The 16352-nt window shown below is 33.6% G+C and overlaps 1 protein-coding gene across 1 annotated transcript; it reads left to right on the plus strand.

Annotated features, from left to right (window-relative positions):
- Positions 1 to 414: 414 nt before the first annotated feature.
- On the plus strand, positions 415 to 3794 carry LOC140873842 (G-type lectin S-receptor-like serine/threonine-protein kinase At1g67520). The gene is made up of 7 exons (XM_073277114.1): positions 415 to 1675; positions 1858 to 1959; positions 2220 to 2404; positions 2531 to 2741; positions 2834 to 3071; positions 3159 to 3309; positions 3387 to 3794. Exons 1-7 carry the CDS (start codon positions 445 to 447, stop codon positions 3696 to 3698), a joined length of 2430 nt encoding a protein of 809 aa, XP_073133215.1. The 5' UTR covers positions 415 to 444; the 3' UTR covers positions 3699 to 3794.
- Positions 3795 to 16352: the final 12558 nt, after the last annotated feature.

Here is a 16352-nt window from a genome sequence, read left to right on the forward strand (position 1 = left end):
TCAAAAAACCAAAAAGAACAACTAAAAGGAAAAAAGAAAAAGAAATAGAAAATGCTTCTAATCTGAAAAAAAGAAAATAATGAGAGAAAAATATTACATGTACATTGGGGTTATATATTAAATTACACGTTTTATTTAAAATTACAAAATTATACCTTCAATTTATTTAAAAAACTATTTCAAAAAATAAATTAAAAATAATTATTTAATTTCAAATCATATTTAGACAAACATTGACTAGGCAATGATTTGCTCTCTTTCTAAAGATTATAATCCGCCACGTGTGGATAAAAGTAAGGTTACTTTATTGGAATATTTCTTATGATTGACTCTTCTTTGAATATTCAAAACACGCAATTTTCTATAAACGTATATTCAGACCATTCAAAGAAATTAGATATCCAATCCAAAGAATCAATCCTTAATTTTCAGCTTGAGATCACCATGAAATCCCAGAAATGGTTTCTTAATATAAACACCATTTTTTGGATTCTTTGTAGCTTAGTGGTCTCCCAAGTTGCAGGCCTCGACACCCTACAACAAGAGGAACAGCTGAATTTCACCTCTCAATTAGTTTCTCAAAGAAACAATTTCACGTTAGGATTCTACACACCCAGAGACACTAACAAGAGTTATATAGCCGTATGGTACACTGCTCACGGTACCTATCCGGTGTGGATTGGCAACAGGGATCATCCCGTCGGAAACAACTCCAGCCCCGCTCTTACTATAACCTCCACCGGCGCGTTGATCGTCGTGCACGACGGAGGAAACGATCCCTTCACGCTATACGCAGGCGGGTCGAGCCGTAATGTGTCCGCGACTTTGTTGGAATCGGGGAACTTCGTGGTGACCGATGGCTCTTCGGGCAGTGTTTTGTGGCAGAGTTTCGATTATCCGACTGATACATTGCTTGCGGGGATGAAGCTCGGTTCGGACCACAAGACCGGGAGAAAACGGACCCTCACTTCTTGGTTTGGGGAGAACAATCCCGCGTCTGGTCCTTTCACTCTTGAATGGGAGAACGGCGCACGCGGACTTGTGGTGAGGCGACGAGGGGTGGTTTACTGGACTAGTGGCGCCATGAAGGATCATTATGGCGAGTCGATTGATTTTAAGTATCAAGTCAAGACTTTTGAGAACTTGTTTTTTGATCCGGATCCATTGAACTGGAACTATAACTTTACAAATGTAACGACTCGGGACGAGGAATATTTTGCCTATTCGCTGTTCGAAGATCCGCGGTGGACACCTGAAGACCGGAAGATTGTTTCAGGATGGAGAGTGCGCTATACGGGGGACGTTACCGATATCGATAGTATCAGGGCTTTCATTGTAGTAGTTAGTCTTTGTTATGGTTATAGCCCTTCTGGCTACAAAGGGTGTGAACTGTGGCAACAGCCGACGTGCAGGAACAGTCGCGAGACATTTGTTTTGAGGTCTGGAGGCTTTTTACAGAGAAGTGGACTTGTTGCTACTTCGGATTTTGTCGAGAATTCGAGCTTAAGTTTTAGCGACTGTAGGGAAAAATGTTGGAATAACTGCGACTGTTTCGGGTTTAATGGGTATGAATCTGGGTGCGTTTACTGGACAGGAAAAGATTTGGAGTTTAGGCAGAGTCTTGCTGGCAATGAAGCCCAATACTATGTTATTGATCCTTTATCTTCGGATACAGGTAATATTTGAAACAAATTCCAGCTAACTGATGAGTTGAGAAAATAGGTAACATACAAATGTTCAATCAATTTTCATGTTTCTTATGGCTAAGAACACAAATTTAAATTGTCCAACTATGATAAATCATTGGTTCGACCGTGCTGAGATTAGAGCTAATCCTTCTTGTGAATTTCACGGCAGGCGCGAATAAGCGGCGGAGACGGATCATCATTTCGATAGTAGTTCCAATAGGGCTTCTGTTTTTGGGCACAGCTCTGTTCCTTCTGCTAAGATTTAGGCGAGGTATGATTCGATTTCATTTTTATTCGAATGTCAAATTATCTGTACAATTACATGTATAACTTGAGGTGTCTGTTTACTAACGCTAGCTAGACAACAAATGAAAACGTTAAACAAAAGAAGAATGACTTTAGACTCAATGGAAAAGAACAAAGCACAAAGATAGAGCACAACTTCACTGATACGCAAGTATCATTTTGTTGAGTTAATTTCAAAGTTGTCGATATCTTTATTTCCATTCGGCCTCGATGGTCATCTGATAGGGAGGAAAAGAGAGGAAGAAGTTCATGAGCTGCTGACGTTAGAGGGATATACTGATACATATGAAGATAGAGGAGCAAAGGGCCATGATCTCAGACTCTTCACATATGCATCTATTCTTGCAGCTACAGATAACTTCTCCTTTAAGAATAAACTGGGAGAGGGTGGTTTTGGCCCTGTTTATAAGGTATAACAAAATAATTACTTTGTTTTTTTTAATATTAATTGAACATTCTTGATTACAAATTATCTACTAGATGTTGCATCCCTTATTTGGTGTCATTTTTTTGGTGAAAAAAAAAACTTGTTACAGGGTGTGACACCTGAAGGGCACCACATAGCAGTAAAGGTTCTGTCGCGAAGCTCGGGACAGGGATTGCTCGAGTTTAAAAACGAGCTAATACTTATTTCGAAACTGCAACATGTCAACCTTGTGAAACTAATAGGTTTCTCCATTCATGGAAATGATAAAATTATAGTATATGACTACATGCCTAACAAGAGTCTCGACTGTTTTCTCTTCGGTACGTAACTTTTCCTTTCCTAGTATCAATTAAAGAACGGCAGATTTAGATACCTAGTACATATGACAATATCTGTTTTTATGGCACAACAGATTCATCCAAGAGGGGGCTATTGGACTGGCTCAAACGTTTCACTATTATCGAAGGGATTGCTCAAGGACTTCTATATCTGCACAAGTACTCGCGCCTGACGATAGTTCATCGAGACCTGAAGTCTGGTAACATATTACTCGATGAAGATATGACTCCCAAGATTTCTGATTTTGGTCTGGCAAGAATCTTTAAGCAAAGTACCAGTGAAGCCAACACGGAAAGGCGTGTTGGGACCTAGTAAGAAACATATGATCATTCCTCTGTACCATTATTTTTTAAGTTTCTTTGTTTTCCAGAATTTGATAGAATTCTTTGCATTTGTAGTGGCTATATGGCACCTGAGTATGCAATGCAGGGGATATTTTCTTTGAAATCGGACGTTTACAGTTTCGGAGTTCTTGTTCTTGAGATTGTGAGTGGCAGGAAAAACAACAGCTTCCACGACATTCAAGGTCCCGTAAATCTTGTGGAACATGTAAGCATTTTCTACAATCGATTTTGCTATAGTTTCTGTTAAATGCCACCAACACAAGCTAATTTATCACTCTTCAGGCTTGGGAGCTATGGAGCAATGATTCTGCTGTAGAACTGATGGATCCAACACTTAGGGGTTCATGCAATATTCAACAACTACTCAGATGCATTCACATCGGCCTTTTGTGCGTCGAGAATCGCGCGGTTGATCGGCCGAGCATCGAGGATGTTATATCCATGTTGAAGAATGAAATGAAGGATACTCCCATGCCCAAGAATCCAGCTTTCATCACGAGGGATAGTGTGATTGAGTTGAATAAGAAGATATCACTACAAAATAACTACTCTGTCAATGAAATCTCACTCACTCAAACAGTACAAGGAAGATAAATTACTCATTTAAATTGGTATTGCAATTTGTTGACTTTTAATTTTAGTTAGGAATTATTATTTGTAAAAGGTGTTCATTCAGAGAGGGACACATAAGTGATTTTCTTGTTAAAATATAATAAATTAGTAAATTCAATAATAATAAAAAAAAACTTTAATTACTTTTCTTAATTCATAAGAATAGATTAAGGAACCCATAAAGTGTGTCAAAAGTAAAATATATATAAAAAAAATTGTCTCAAGGCCTTTCAAAAAAAATGTCTAAAAGGTTGTGTTTGTAGATGGAGACCGAATCTCAATTGACTCTCAAATAATTAATTGCATCATCTAAGTTACCTATCCATAGTCATTACATCTGTTTGTATTGTAAATTAGAAACTGCCTGACAATCCATTCAGCACAAATTAATCATATTATATTACTATAATATGGGAATCCTGCAATCATTTACCATTTCGAATTCTTAATTTCAGCTGACTAATCTTTAATTCTTTTTAAAAATTTTACCTAATAGCAAAAATATATATAGAAATAGTGTTTGAATCATAATTTAAGTAATGTACTTTTATCAATAGTAATTTGTCAAATTCAGTTTTTAGTTCTGCATCATCCAATTTTTTTCATTTGATGTACATTTTTTTTAGGAAAAAAGGAGCTACCTTTGTATATTAAATTAAATAGACTAAAATTGCAAATAACAAATAAGATGAAGCGAAAAAATGAAATGAAAAAAAATTATAAAGGAAAGAAAATACGAATGTAATATTTAGAAAATTATATTTGAATATAAAGTATTTCAATTTTTATTTCGGGGATATAAAAATCACGTAAACAGAATTAATGAGGGGTTAGTCTTATAACATTATTCTAATATTATATCTAAATTAGCCATCAAAACACGTGTGTTGCTAAAATTTTTATTTTTTTAGTTAAAATGTATATTATGTTAAAATTTCTTACATGTTGAAAAATAAGTGAGTTTGTTGTTTGTTTCATTAATCGTGTATTTGGATGTGAAGAAATGGTCATGTTGGTTTTTAAGAAGAGTAAAATAAGATATTAATATTTAAATAACAAATAAGTTATTTGATATCAATGTTTTCATAATCAGACCGATAATCGAACCGGTTTATTTTGAAAAAACAGTCCAATCAAACGGACCGTTTGAATCGAACGGTCAAACCAGAAAACCGTTTATATATATAATTAATAATATATTTTAAATTTTAAAAATTAAAAAATATATGTAAATGGACAAAAATATATATTTATCATAGTATGAAAATAAATAACTATATGAATATATTAAAAATATTAATTATAGTTATATATATTTTTAAAAATAAATAAATACATTAAAAAAATCTAATAATACTAAAATTATATTTTTAACAAAGTGCACATTCTAAATAATCATGAATATATATAATAAATATTAAATTAAATTTCTAAAATGTAAAAAAAAACTAAATTAAAAAATATAAAAAAATTTCAAAAACCGGTTCTTGGGACCGGTTCGATCGGTTTTGACTGATTTTGAGCGATTCAATTGTTAAAACAACTTTTTGGAGTGTTTCGAACTAAATATCCAGTTTTGAAAACATGTCTTAATATCAAGAATACTTATGTGTACATAAATTTATGAGCAGAAGCAATTGTTTTAAGGGATTGAGCCATGCACTTTCAAAAAAAATCATAGCTGACATTTAAATCATTAAGTTGACATATAGATAATCGGATATACTCAAACACATACAATACCAAAATTCTTTTGGTGAATCAAAGACCATACTTTTAAACACAACCCATAAATCGATATTTTCTCGAAACGATCAAACCTCCGTGAATGAGCATGGAAAAGAGGAAAAAAAAGAAAGAAAAACAACCATTTTCAAAAAACCAAAAAGAACAACAAAAAGGAAAAAAAAAAAAAGAACAAGAAAATACTTCTAATAAAAAAAAAAGAAATAATAAAAAATATTACATGTACATTGGAGTTATAAATTAACTTACACATTACATAAAATTGGTAAATTTATATGATAACAATTCGATTTAATTTTGATAAATATCTATTTATGTTAATAATACTATATTCATAAATATTACGAATATTTAGGGTTTACTTTAATATTTGGTTAATTTAATATAAAAATAATAAATTCATTATACCACCACCACAACAATAGCTATAGTTACTGTTCATCACTAATTTATTTGTATTGATTTTTTTGTTATTATTATTTATTTAATATTTAAAAATGTAGAAAAGGAAAAAAAACGAAAGCTTTTTAATTAACGGTCAACTATCACATACAAAATAAGAATTGTTTGTAATTTACTATTTCTTTTTAAAAATGCTAATTTTATCTTATATTTTATTAATTTTGGTAGAAAATTCCTTATCATATATTTAGAATTTTTTTGGTATAAATTTTCTGATTTTTATTATGAACTTGTACGATATTCGTTATTTCAAAATGATCATATTTATCTACGTCATGTTCTTAGATCGACGAACATTGTGCATATAGCCCTTGCCTATTTCCTCTCTCGCCCTTTTTGTATTAGTTTGCCTCTTTTGCTATTTCATCTCTTATTGATCTTATCATTCAAGAGTTGTGTTCTTGGTGATTTAATAATATGAAATTAAAGTATCATAATAATTTTTAATTTTTTTTAAAAAAACAACATCATCATAATAATATATCTAATAATTTGCATATATCATCACACGACTCCAGAAAAATATATAAGAACAAACATAATCTAAACCTCGGTGAATATGATTGAAAGGAGGGAAACTTTAAACATTTAGACAAAAACATTGCCTTGCTGTCTTTCTAAAGATAATATCAGTCCACTTGTCGACAAAATAAGGTTACATTCTTTCTTGTTGATTGACTCTTTTTTGACATGCAACTTTTTAGACCATTTAATTTCTTAGAGCATTTACAACCCTCTTCATTAATATGGGCTAATTGCATTTACACCCCCTGTGAAAAGTCTAAAAGGCATAAAACCCCCTGTGTAAAATTAATAGGCTAATGCATCCCTCAGTTTTTTAAAATGTAGCACATTTCACCCCTATGTTATACAAAATCGGGCACATTTATACCCTCTCATAGGGGTTTTTATGCTAATTTTTTTAAAACATAGGGTCTAACATGCTATTAATTTTACACAGGGAGTTTTATGCCTTTTAGACTTTTCACAGGGGGTGTAAATGCAATTAGCCCTCATTAATATATATAACACCAATAACACCCTTCACATCATCAAAAGTCATGAGCCCCACTGTTAATAACACATCTTTCTTTTCACCCACAATCCTATTAACATTAACACTCATTATTTATGGGTCTCATATTCCACTCAACATTATAAAATTATTTTATACTAAATAATTCATTTTCTTTACATTTTATAATATATTTAAAATTAAGAAATTATTTTTTAAGTTTTAATTTAATTAATTTTAAAAATAAAAAAATCATTTTAATATATTTATTCAATACAACGAAATTATTAAATTCAAATGCAATAATAACTTTAAAAAAATCACAATACAAAGAATTTAAAAATAACAAATACAATATTAATTCACGGATTCATGTTGTTGTAATTCCCCCAGATATGCTCCACTAAGTCCGCGCGAAGTTGGTGATGAACTTGAGTATCACGTAGCTCTGAATTTGTCCGAAGATAATCCTGAAAGCCTCGGTTGGATGAAAGAGTGTTGGAAGTGGAATGAATTTTGGTGTTACCATCATCTCCTCCGTGGTTTTTTCGTACATGTCCGACAAAATGGACATCATCTCCTCCGTGGTTTTTTTTTTCCGCCACGTTGTGTGACACGTTCTTTGTTAGGGTTAATCGTATTACCCCCAACACATGTCGATCAAGGAGCTCCCACTTATCATCCTCCATATTTTTTTGGCTTCATCTCGGATAGAGGTTGGTGTAGCTTCTTGCTATACATATAATCTTTAATCTGTAACCGCCAGAACTTGAAATATGTACCGTCGAACTTATTGATTCCAGGTCCCGATCCGTCATTTCCGGCCATCACTTCTACCGCCTTAATAAAATTTCAAAAAATCTTTTCTGATGTGGAATATCAGATAAAGCTGCAACCACAGAGCATACTCAGAATGTTAAGAAATTTTTCACCAAGGCTCTCGGACACCGTAACAGCTTTGATACCAGTTGTTATGATTATGTCGAAACGAACATGACGATAATAGAAATTTCGGAATAAAATAATCAACAAGAACACCAAAGGTTTACGTGGTTCACCCAATATAGGCTACGTCCATGGAGCTGCTTCAAATCTTTGTAATCGGAAAAATATTACAAGTGTATACAAAACATTATATCTCGCCACACCCAAGCCTCGAGTATTATCGAGAAAATATTTCTCTAACTCACACAAGAGATCACCGAAAAAAAACAAATCTTTTTTCTCTCTTTATTTTCTTCTCTAATGTTAATACAGAAGAAAGGAATGAGATATAATAACCGAAATAAGGGAGCTTTATTTATAGGGGATCTTCTCATTCATTTACGATAATCTTCCGATTTGGGATTCTTTTTTTCTTAATATTTTATTTGTGGGCCTCTCACATGCCTAAAATTTGTTGCTGTGATTTTGCGTAAGTTGTGATTCAGTTGGTTGAGTGTGTGAGATTGTGTTGGAGTCAGAGAAGAGAAATCAGTCAGTGAGCTTGAAATTCGTCTGTAAAGTTTTTGTTCTTCCTGCTTGATTGTAAACTCCTCGATTTGCAAAAGGATCTTACCCAGTAATCAATAAGATGTAGAAATTTATGCTGAACCACATATACCTTGGTCTTGTGTGATTGTTGAGATTGATTGCTATTATTTGGTTGAAATTGCATCTTAGCTTCTGTTGTGATCTTGAATTGGAAGATTGATACTCAGTCTATGAGCTTGAAATTCTTCTGTAAAGTTTTTTTGTTCATCCTACTTGATTGTAAACTCCTAGATTTGTAAAAGGATCTCACTCAGTAATCAATAACATGTAGGCATTTATGCTGAACCACGTATATCTCGGTCTTGTGTGATTGTTGAGATTGATTGCAATTATTTGGTTGAAATTGCATCTAAGCTTTTGTTGTGATCTTGAACTGGAAGATTGATTGTATATGAATCTATGTTTGTGAATTTTGTCGAGTTTGTTGATCGATTATTAACAGTATTTTTATTTTGTGATTCAATAAAGATGGTCCTCGGTTCAACCATGTAAAATTTCTCGTGTCATTGCATCTTTAAGTTTCTTTGCCATTTTGTTGCTGTGATTCTTGCCATTTGCGTGAGTTGTGATTCAATTGGTTGAGTGTGAGATTGTGTTGGAGAATGGGATCTTATAATTCCTAAGTGTATCAAGCAAGAACATCTTGCTCCTGAAATTCCTTGATCAAAACATTTATTCATGTTCTAATTTGAAGATAAGCCAAGTTTATGGCAAACAGTGGGGATAATGATGATGGCAAGGATTGCTATTACTATGAGGTTGATGTGGAGAATGATGAGGACAGCGAAAAATCATCTGAGGAGCCAAATTATCCTAACGAGGTTGATCAAGACGACAACCACGAAGATGAACAAAGGCTGAAGAAGAAGCTTGAAAGGACCGTCGTCCATCCTGCTCAAATTGACTGTTTTGTGGCTAGCAATGATGATGAAAGGCGTGTAATAAATAAGATTTACAGGGATTTAAATCCATCTCCAGATGGCGGCCATGAAGATGAACGTAGAATGAAGAAGAAACTTAAAGTGGTCCATACTCCTCCAGTACAAAGAGACACTTATGACCAACAATTATGATAAGTTGAATCTGGACGAACAACATAGTTTTGGAGAGAATATCAACAAGTCCTCAAATTATATCGAACAAATGTCTTTGAGAGAGAGACCAAAGCCGCACTGTGTGTCAAGCCCGCCGAATTGTGGAAAAAGGTAAAGTTTACATTTGATCTGTATATAATTTTTTTTAATGCTGGTATTTTAATGCAGGCAACATCTTCGATCTATTGACTGAGCTTTTCGTAGACGAATCTCAACAATCCTTCTCCATCTCAAACAACACCTTTCAGTTGACAAAAAGGCTTGGTCCTAGCACAATCTATGGAAAAAGTATATATTTTTGGTTTTAAGGAATATATGATAATTGATGGATTATTCTTTTTCTTTTAACATTGAAGATGCTGGGATAGCAATTTTCCCCGCGGGTTCGGGTACCCGCGGGGAAAACCCAAAACGGGGAGGGTTTGGGGAAGTATTTTTTGGTATGGATTTGGGTTCGGGGATTTTTAAAAATCCTCGAAACATATTGGGGCGCATATGGGGATGTTTTCCTCATCCCCAAACCCGCCCCGATAATAATAATAATAATATTTTAATTATCAAATTTTTTTAAATCTAAAATATTATTAAAAAATTAAAATTATTATTTTGTCATTTATATATATTTTTTATATTATATATAATACATTCGTTTATGATTGCGTAATTTTTTATAATATAAAAATATTATTTGAATCTTATTCATGTTACGTACATATATAAAGTAGTTATATTAGTCTATATATATATATATATATATATTATATATATATAATATATATATTATATAGATATTATTTATTTGATAAATTTAGAAACAATATATAATCTTAATAATTTTTAAAAATACATAGTATTTTTTAAAAATATTAATTTTGATTTATAGAATTATTTTTTATTTAAAATATTTTTATTAATTTTAAAATTTAATATTATAATAAAAATTGACCCAAAATATTTTAGGTATTTTATTATAAAATTGAATAATAATTTTTATATAATAAAATTTACTAAATCATATATATATTATAATAAAATTTATTTATAATATATATAAATATATATATTTTCGGGTATGAGTATGAGGATGGAGACTTGATCCCCGTGGGAATGGGTATGGGGAATCTTCGATAAAAATTAATGGGGATTGATGCGGGTATGGGGATCAGATTTGAATTCGGAGACGGGGATGGGGAAGGCATCCCCGTCCCCGACCCGCCTCATTGCCATCCCTAAATTTAGATGAAGGGCACTCGTGGCAATGATAATTGATGTATTAATCTTTTTTTTTTACCATTGAAGATGCAGGGCACTCGTGGCGTCTGTTTGAAAAAGACTCCCAAAATCTTGGTGGCAGTTGTATTTTCCAAACACATCAGGATTGAAGTATTAATGAGTGTCGTTTTGATTTATTTTTCCTTAGATGTATTTTAACGTTTGTAACATGAGATTTTTTAACCATATGAGTCACGTAAGAGATAATTTATGTCAAATGAACAATATTTATTGGATCCATGTTGTAACAATAATACGCCATATAATGCTTATGTTGATTTTCTTTTTCACTCAAGTCAGGTATAATCACATCAAAATTATTGTATTTGAAATTTAACCATGGCATCATTAGTTTTTAAAGCACAAATAAAAATATACTTGATGTATATAGTAACAAAATGTTAGACATATGTAAAACCAATAAGAAAATCATTTTAAAATTGGAGGAGATGGAGAACAAGAGATAATGAATGACAAACAACAATAAAATAAATGTGAACGAAGTCCGCGTACAAACTATCACAAATTTATAGTCAATCAAAATGTTAGATGTATGTAAATCAGATAGATTTCAACCTAGCATATGAGTGTTACCCCAATCATAGATCTAATATTCCATGATTTGCCACATCAACAATATATAATTAATTACGTCTATGTGTAAAAATACGAATCATTGGATGCATGATTTAAGTATTACCCATATGCTATGATCTCATCTACCGTGAAACCAATTGGAAAAGTATTTTTTTAAAAGAAAAACATTTTCAAATTGAACGAGATGGAGAAGACAAAGAGATGAATAAGAAGCACCAATAAATAAATGCAAACAAACTCATGGCTCATGCTACTATAAATAAATTTTTTTGATCTTTTTGTTTGCCAAAATATTTTTAAAAAATATTCATTATATCTGTTTCCAACAATTAATTTTACACAATTATTTAATAGATTATGTCGGGATCGAATTGGCCAACGAACAAAACTTACACGCCACAAGATACACAATAAATTAAATAGAGTACACAAGAAACACAATACAAAGAAAAAATAAATATCATCACATCACAAACAAGAGCAAGTTCGGAACTTACATTGAGCTAAACCCAAACCAAGATACTGCCGAACATGTTCATGTTCTACAATGATTAAAAGAAAAAAAACCCAAAAAATAGCATTCGTTAGTTGGGAAATTTAAAATTGACTATCAGGAAATAAAAATAAAATAAAAATTGAAGAATAGCAACACCGGAAGTAAACGCAACATGAGCGCCAACAAACACATCACTTTGGTTTTCCTATGAAAAACAAAAAAACATCATCATTATAGAACGACGAAACCCACGACAAACGACTGAATCAAAGAACGCATACAAAAGAGAACCACCTCGTAACAAAACCGGCGACAAGAGCGGGTGTCCCTGTTACGCCTTAAACGCATACAAATCTCGTGTTATGAGATTAATGTTTTTAATGCATTAACAAATCTCATATTATTATGTTTTGATGATTACAAAACTCGGTTAATTGTTACTAACCATTTAAAGTAAGACTTTGAAGATTAGATCATATTAACAATCAAATTCTTGGAAGTTACTTTGAAGTTGTAAAAGAAATGGACAAGGACAAGCCAATATTATAAAGCAGAAACTTGAAAAATTCACCGGGCACTGTCCAGTCATCCAAATCAGATCTCCAACAGTGAAAATTAAGATCAGGATGTTCTCAAGCTTCTCTCCAAATTTCATAGCAATCCAACGGCTGGATATGGAGATATGATTTTTTTAACAAAGCTGCACAGTACTTACTTCTGCAAGGAATGAACTATGAAGACTCAACTTCAGAAAATAACTGGGAATGCTTTGGTTATTAAAATCCGATCTCCACCGATCACATGGATTTCCATGATGTTTTAAAGTCTGTATCCAAATTTCAAATCAATCCAACAGCTGAATATGGAGTTATGATTTTTGCAAATATGTTGAACAGTAGCTTTTTCTGCAAGGAGCTAACTGCTGAAGTATCGGATTCAGAAGACTACTGAAATCGATGGAGGCATCCAAATCCAATCTCCACCAATCACTATCAATATCAGGATGTTACAAAGATTGTGTGTTACTTTCAGGCCAATCCAACGGATGGATTGTGAGATTCGAATTTTTGAAAAATAATGCTCAGAACAAAATCTAGAACGTGATTTTGCGACTTCCAAGATTTACTGGACGTGTTTGATTCTTTCAAATTCAATCTCCACCGTTAAGATTGAAGATTGAGATGTTTTCAAGCGACTGTCCAAATTTGAGCTCAATCCAACAGTTAGATTGAGAGATATGATTTTTCCACAAAATCCGCTCAGTGCTGGAAAAAGAAGGCAGCAACGCCTACACTTTGTCTCTAATCCTTGGCTTCCCAATAAACGCTCCAAGCACACAAATTCAAATTCAAATCTTTGCCAACTATAAATAGAGGCTTGCCAAGACCATTTAGAGACATCCCAACTCACTTCTTCTCTCATTTGCAAGCAATATTCTCTCTACCAAAGTGCTCAATCAATATTTGAGAGTTATTTGTGAAAATAGTTTGTGAGTTGGTTGTGCTATTGTTGTAAACACTTAGTGTGAAGCCAAATGTATTGTGAGATTGTTGTAAACACTTGAGTGTGAAGCCAAGTGTTTGTGTTGAGGCTATCCTTGGAGCCATTAAGGCCAAGTGTTCGAGTTGTATCGGCGCGGTGATCGTGTTGAGTTGTAAAGGCTATCCTTGGAGCCATCAAGGCCAAGTGTTCGAGTGCTAGTGGATCCTTGGTTAATCGTACTTAACCAAGAAGGGGAGACGTAGACGATTTATCGTCGAACGTCCATAAACAATTCCTATCTCTCTTTTACTGCTTTATTTACTTTACACATTTATTTACCGCTTTATATTTGATTGCTTTACTAGTCTTCCGCTTGCGTTTAGTATAATCGCTTTAAATTGCTAAAGTTGCCAAAGAACCTAATCCCCCCCCATTAGGTTCTAACAAGTGGTATCAGAGCCATTTGAAAATACTTTTCAAAACCTTTTTATGGCAAACCTAGCAAGTGATTATGCTCAAGGGCAATCTACTAATCGTCCTCCTCTTTTCAATGGCATAAACTACGGGTATTGAAAAAATCGTATGTCCCTATATATCCAATCCGTAGACTATGACCTATGGAAAGTGACGGTGAAAGGTCCCTATACACCTATGAAAATAGTTGATGGGGTTGAAATTCCTAAGGGAATGGATGACTTTTCAAAAGAGGACATGAAATTAATTTCGCAAAATGCTAAAGCTATGAATATCTTGCATTGTTCCTTAGATATGAACGAGTACAACCGGATATCGATGTGCTCATCTGCTAAAGAGATATGGGACAAGCTAGAGATATGTCACGAAGGTACCAACCAAGTGAAAGAAACAAAGATCGACTTACTCCAACTCAAATACGAAACATTTGAGATGGAATCCAACGAAGATGTTGACACCATGTTCCGAAGGCTTACTCAAATAATCAATGAGTTAGCGCAATTAGGAGAACAATATCCTACAAAGCAAGTTTGGAGAAGAGCTCTTCGTGCCCTACCAAAAGAATGGGATGCAAAGAGAACCGCCATCATCGAATCCAACAAAGGGGACACTGCCGCCTATGATCTTGATCAACTACATGGGACCCTAAAAACCCATGAGTTAGAAGTGTCCACAAGAAAAGAATCAAAGAAAGAAGATGTCAAGCACAAAGGGATAGCCTTGACTACACAAGTCGAAGAAGATGACGATGATGACATGGCTCTCTTCGCAAGAAAATTCAAGAAATTCATGCGAGGAAACAAATTCAAAAAGGACAAGAAACCTGAGAAAGAAGTGACCTGCTACAACTGTCAACAACAAGGTCACTACGCCAATGAATGCCCACTCAAGAAGAAAGTGGACAAAGGAAAGAAAAAAGCCCTACTATCTACCTGGAGTGATAGCGACGACGACGACGACGACGAGGAAGCAAACCTCTGCTTAATGGCTAAAAGTGATGACATCGTCTCTGACGACGATGACGAGGTACCTACTTACAATGAACTCTTACATGCTTATAAAGATATGTTTGATATGGTTAAGGTTCTTAGAAAAGAGAATAGAAATCTTAAAAAGGAATTAGAAACTAAGGAGCATGATAACCTTAGACTTAAGGATGACTTAGATCACTTAGAAATTTTTTTCGATAAATTCAATGTGAGTAGCAATAAATTGAACAACCTACTTAGCATGCAGAAATGTAGCTTTGATAAGGGAGGAATAGGCTATGGTAAAAAGTCTATAGACTTTGCTAGTCTAATAGCTAAAGCTAAAATGAGATCACCCCCTACTTGTTCTTATTGTTTCAAATCTGGTCATGTTAGACATAAATGCAGATCATTGAAATATCAATATGTTAAAAAGAGCTATATGAAATGGAGGCCTAAGAGTACTTAACAACTCATTAGTCGGCATTATGAGATCACAATCTAAGGGAGTTCAATATAGACCGGCTTAAAAATGCCTTGACTTGCGGCTGGTCTCCCTGTTGAACGTTGCTCTGTCCAAGGAAATGGGTTTTTAAAGTGACCATATGCCCTACCTACTATTGGGAGCACTCTTGGAAAGTGGCGATGATGTTGCTATGAGAGACTGAACTCTTAGAAGTCTATTTTGTATCTCTCTTTTCTAACATTGTGGACCCAAAAGAACTAAAGGGTACCAAAATCAATTATTTTCAGGGAAACAAGAAAAATGCTCTCCCTAGCATATGATATCTAGACAGTGGATGTTCTAGACATATGACGGGGAACAAGGATCTTCTTCAATCAATCAAACCAAAGGAGAAGGGGACTGTCACCTTTGGAGACAACAGCAAAGGAGTAATTGAAGGCATCGGCTCAATAGGTATATCTAATTCTTGTCTAATTGATGATGTACTCCTAGTGAAAGGACTTAAGCATAATCAACTAAGCATAAGTCAATTGTGCGATAGAGGTTATGAAGTCAAATTCACTCCCCAACACTGCACTGTATCATTTATTAGTGACAAATCCATAAATTTCAAAGGATATAGAAGTGAGAACGTTTACAAGGTCTCTTTAAATAATTTATCTTTATCAAATATAAAAAGCCTTGTATCCGTGAATGTTGATGACAACATTCTTTGGCATAGACGATTGGGTCATGTTGGTCCTAGTACCATCGAAAAACTTTTAAAACTTGACTTAGTCGTTGGTATGCCAAAACTTGATTTGAAACTTGATTCTGTTTGTGATGCGTGTCAATTTGGCAAACATACAAGGGAATCTTTTAAAAGCAAAAATTTTGTATCCACTTCTATGCCCCTTGAACTTCTCCACCTAGATCTATGTGGTCCCTCGAGGAACGCTAGTTTAGGAGGAAAGCTTTATGCGTTTGTCATTGTAGATGATTTTTCACGTTACGCGTGGACATTGTTTTTAGCTCACAAAAATGATGCCTTT

Source organism: Henckelia pumila, unplaced genomic scaffold (assembly GCF_033568475.1).
Source record: "Henckelia pumila isolate YLH828 unplaced genomic scaffold, ASM3356847v2 CTG_80:::fragment_3, whole genome shotgun sequence".
In the NCBI taxonomy this organism is placed as follows: domain Eukaryota; kingdom Viridiplantae; phylum Streptophyta; class Magnoliopsida; order Lamiales; family Gesneriaceae; genus Henckelia; species Henckelia pumila.

Coding starts and splice junctions, on each gene's coding strand:
- LOC140873842 (XM_073277114.1), top strand. CDS start 445: ATGAAATCCCAGAAATGGTTTCTTAATATAAACACCATTTTTTGGATT. Junction 2,405..2,530: donor GTTTTGGCCCTGTTTATAAG/GTATAACAAAAT, acceptor AACTTGTTACAG/GGTGTGACACCTGAAGGGCA. Junction 2,742..2,833: donor TCTCGACTGTTTTCTCTTCG/GTACGTAACTTT, acceptor ATGGCACAACAG/ATTCATCCAAGAGGGGGCTA.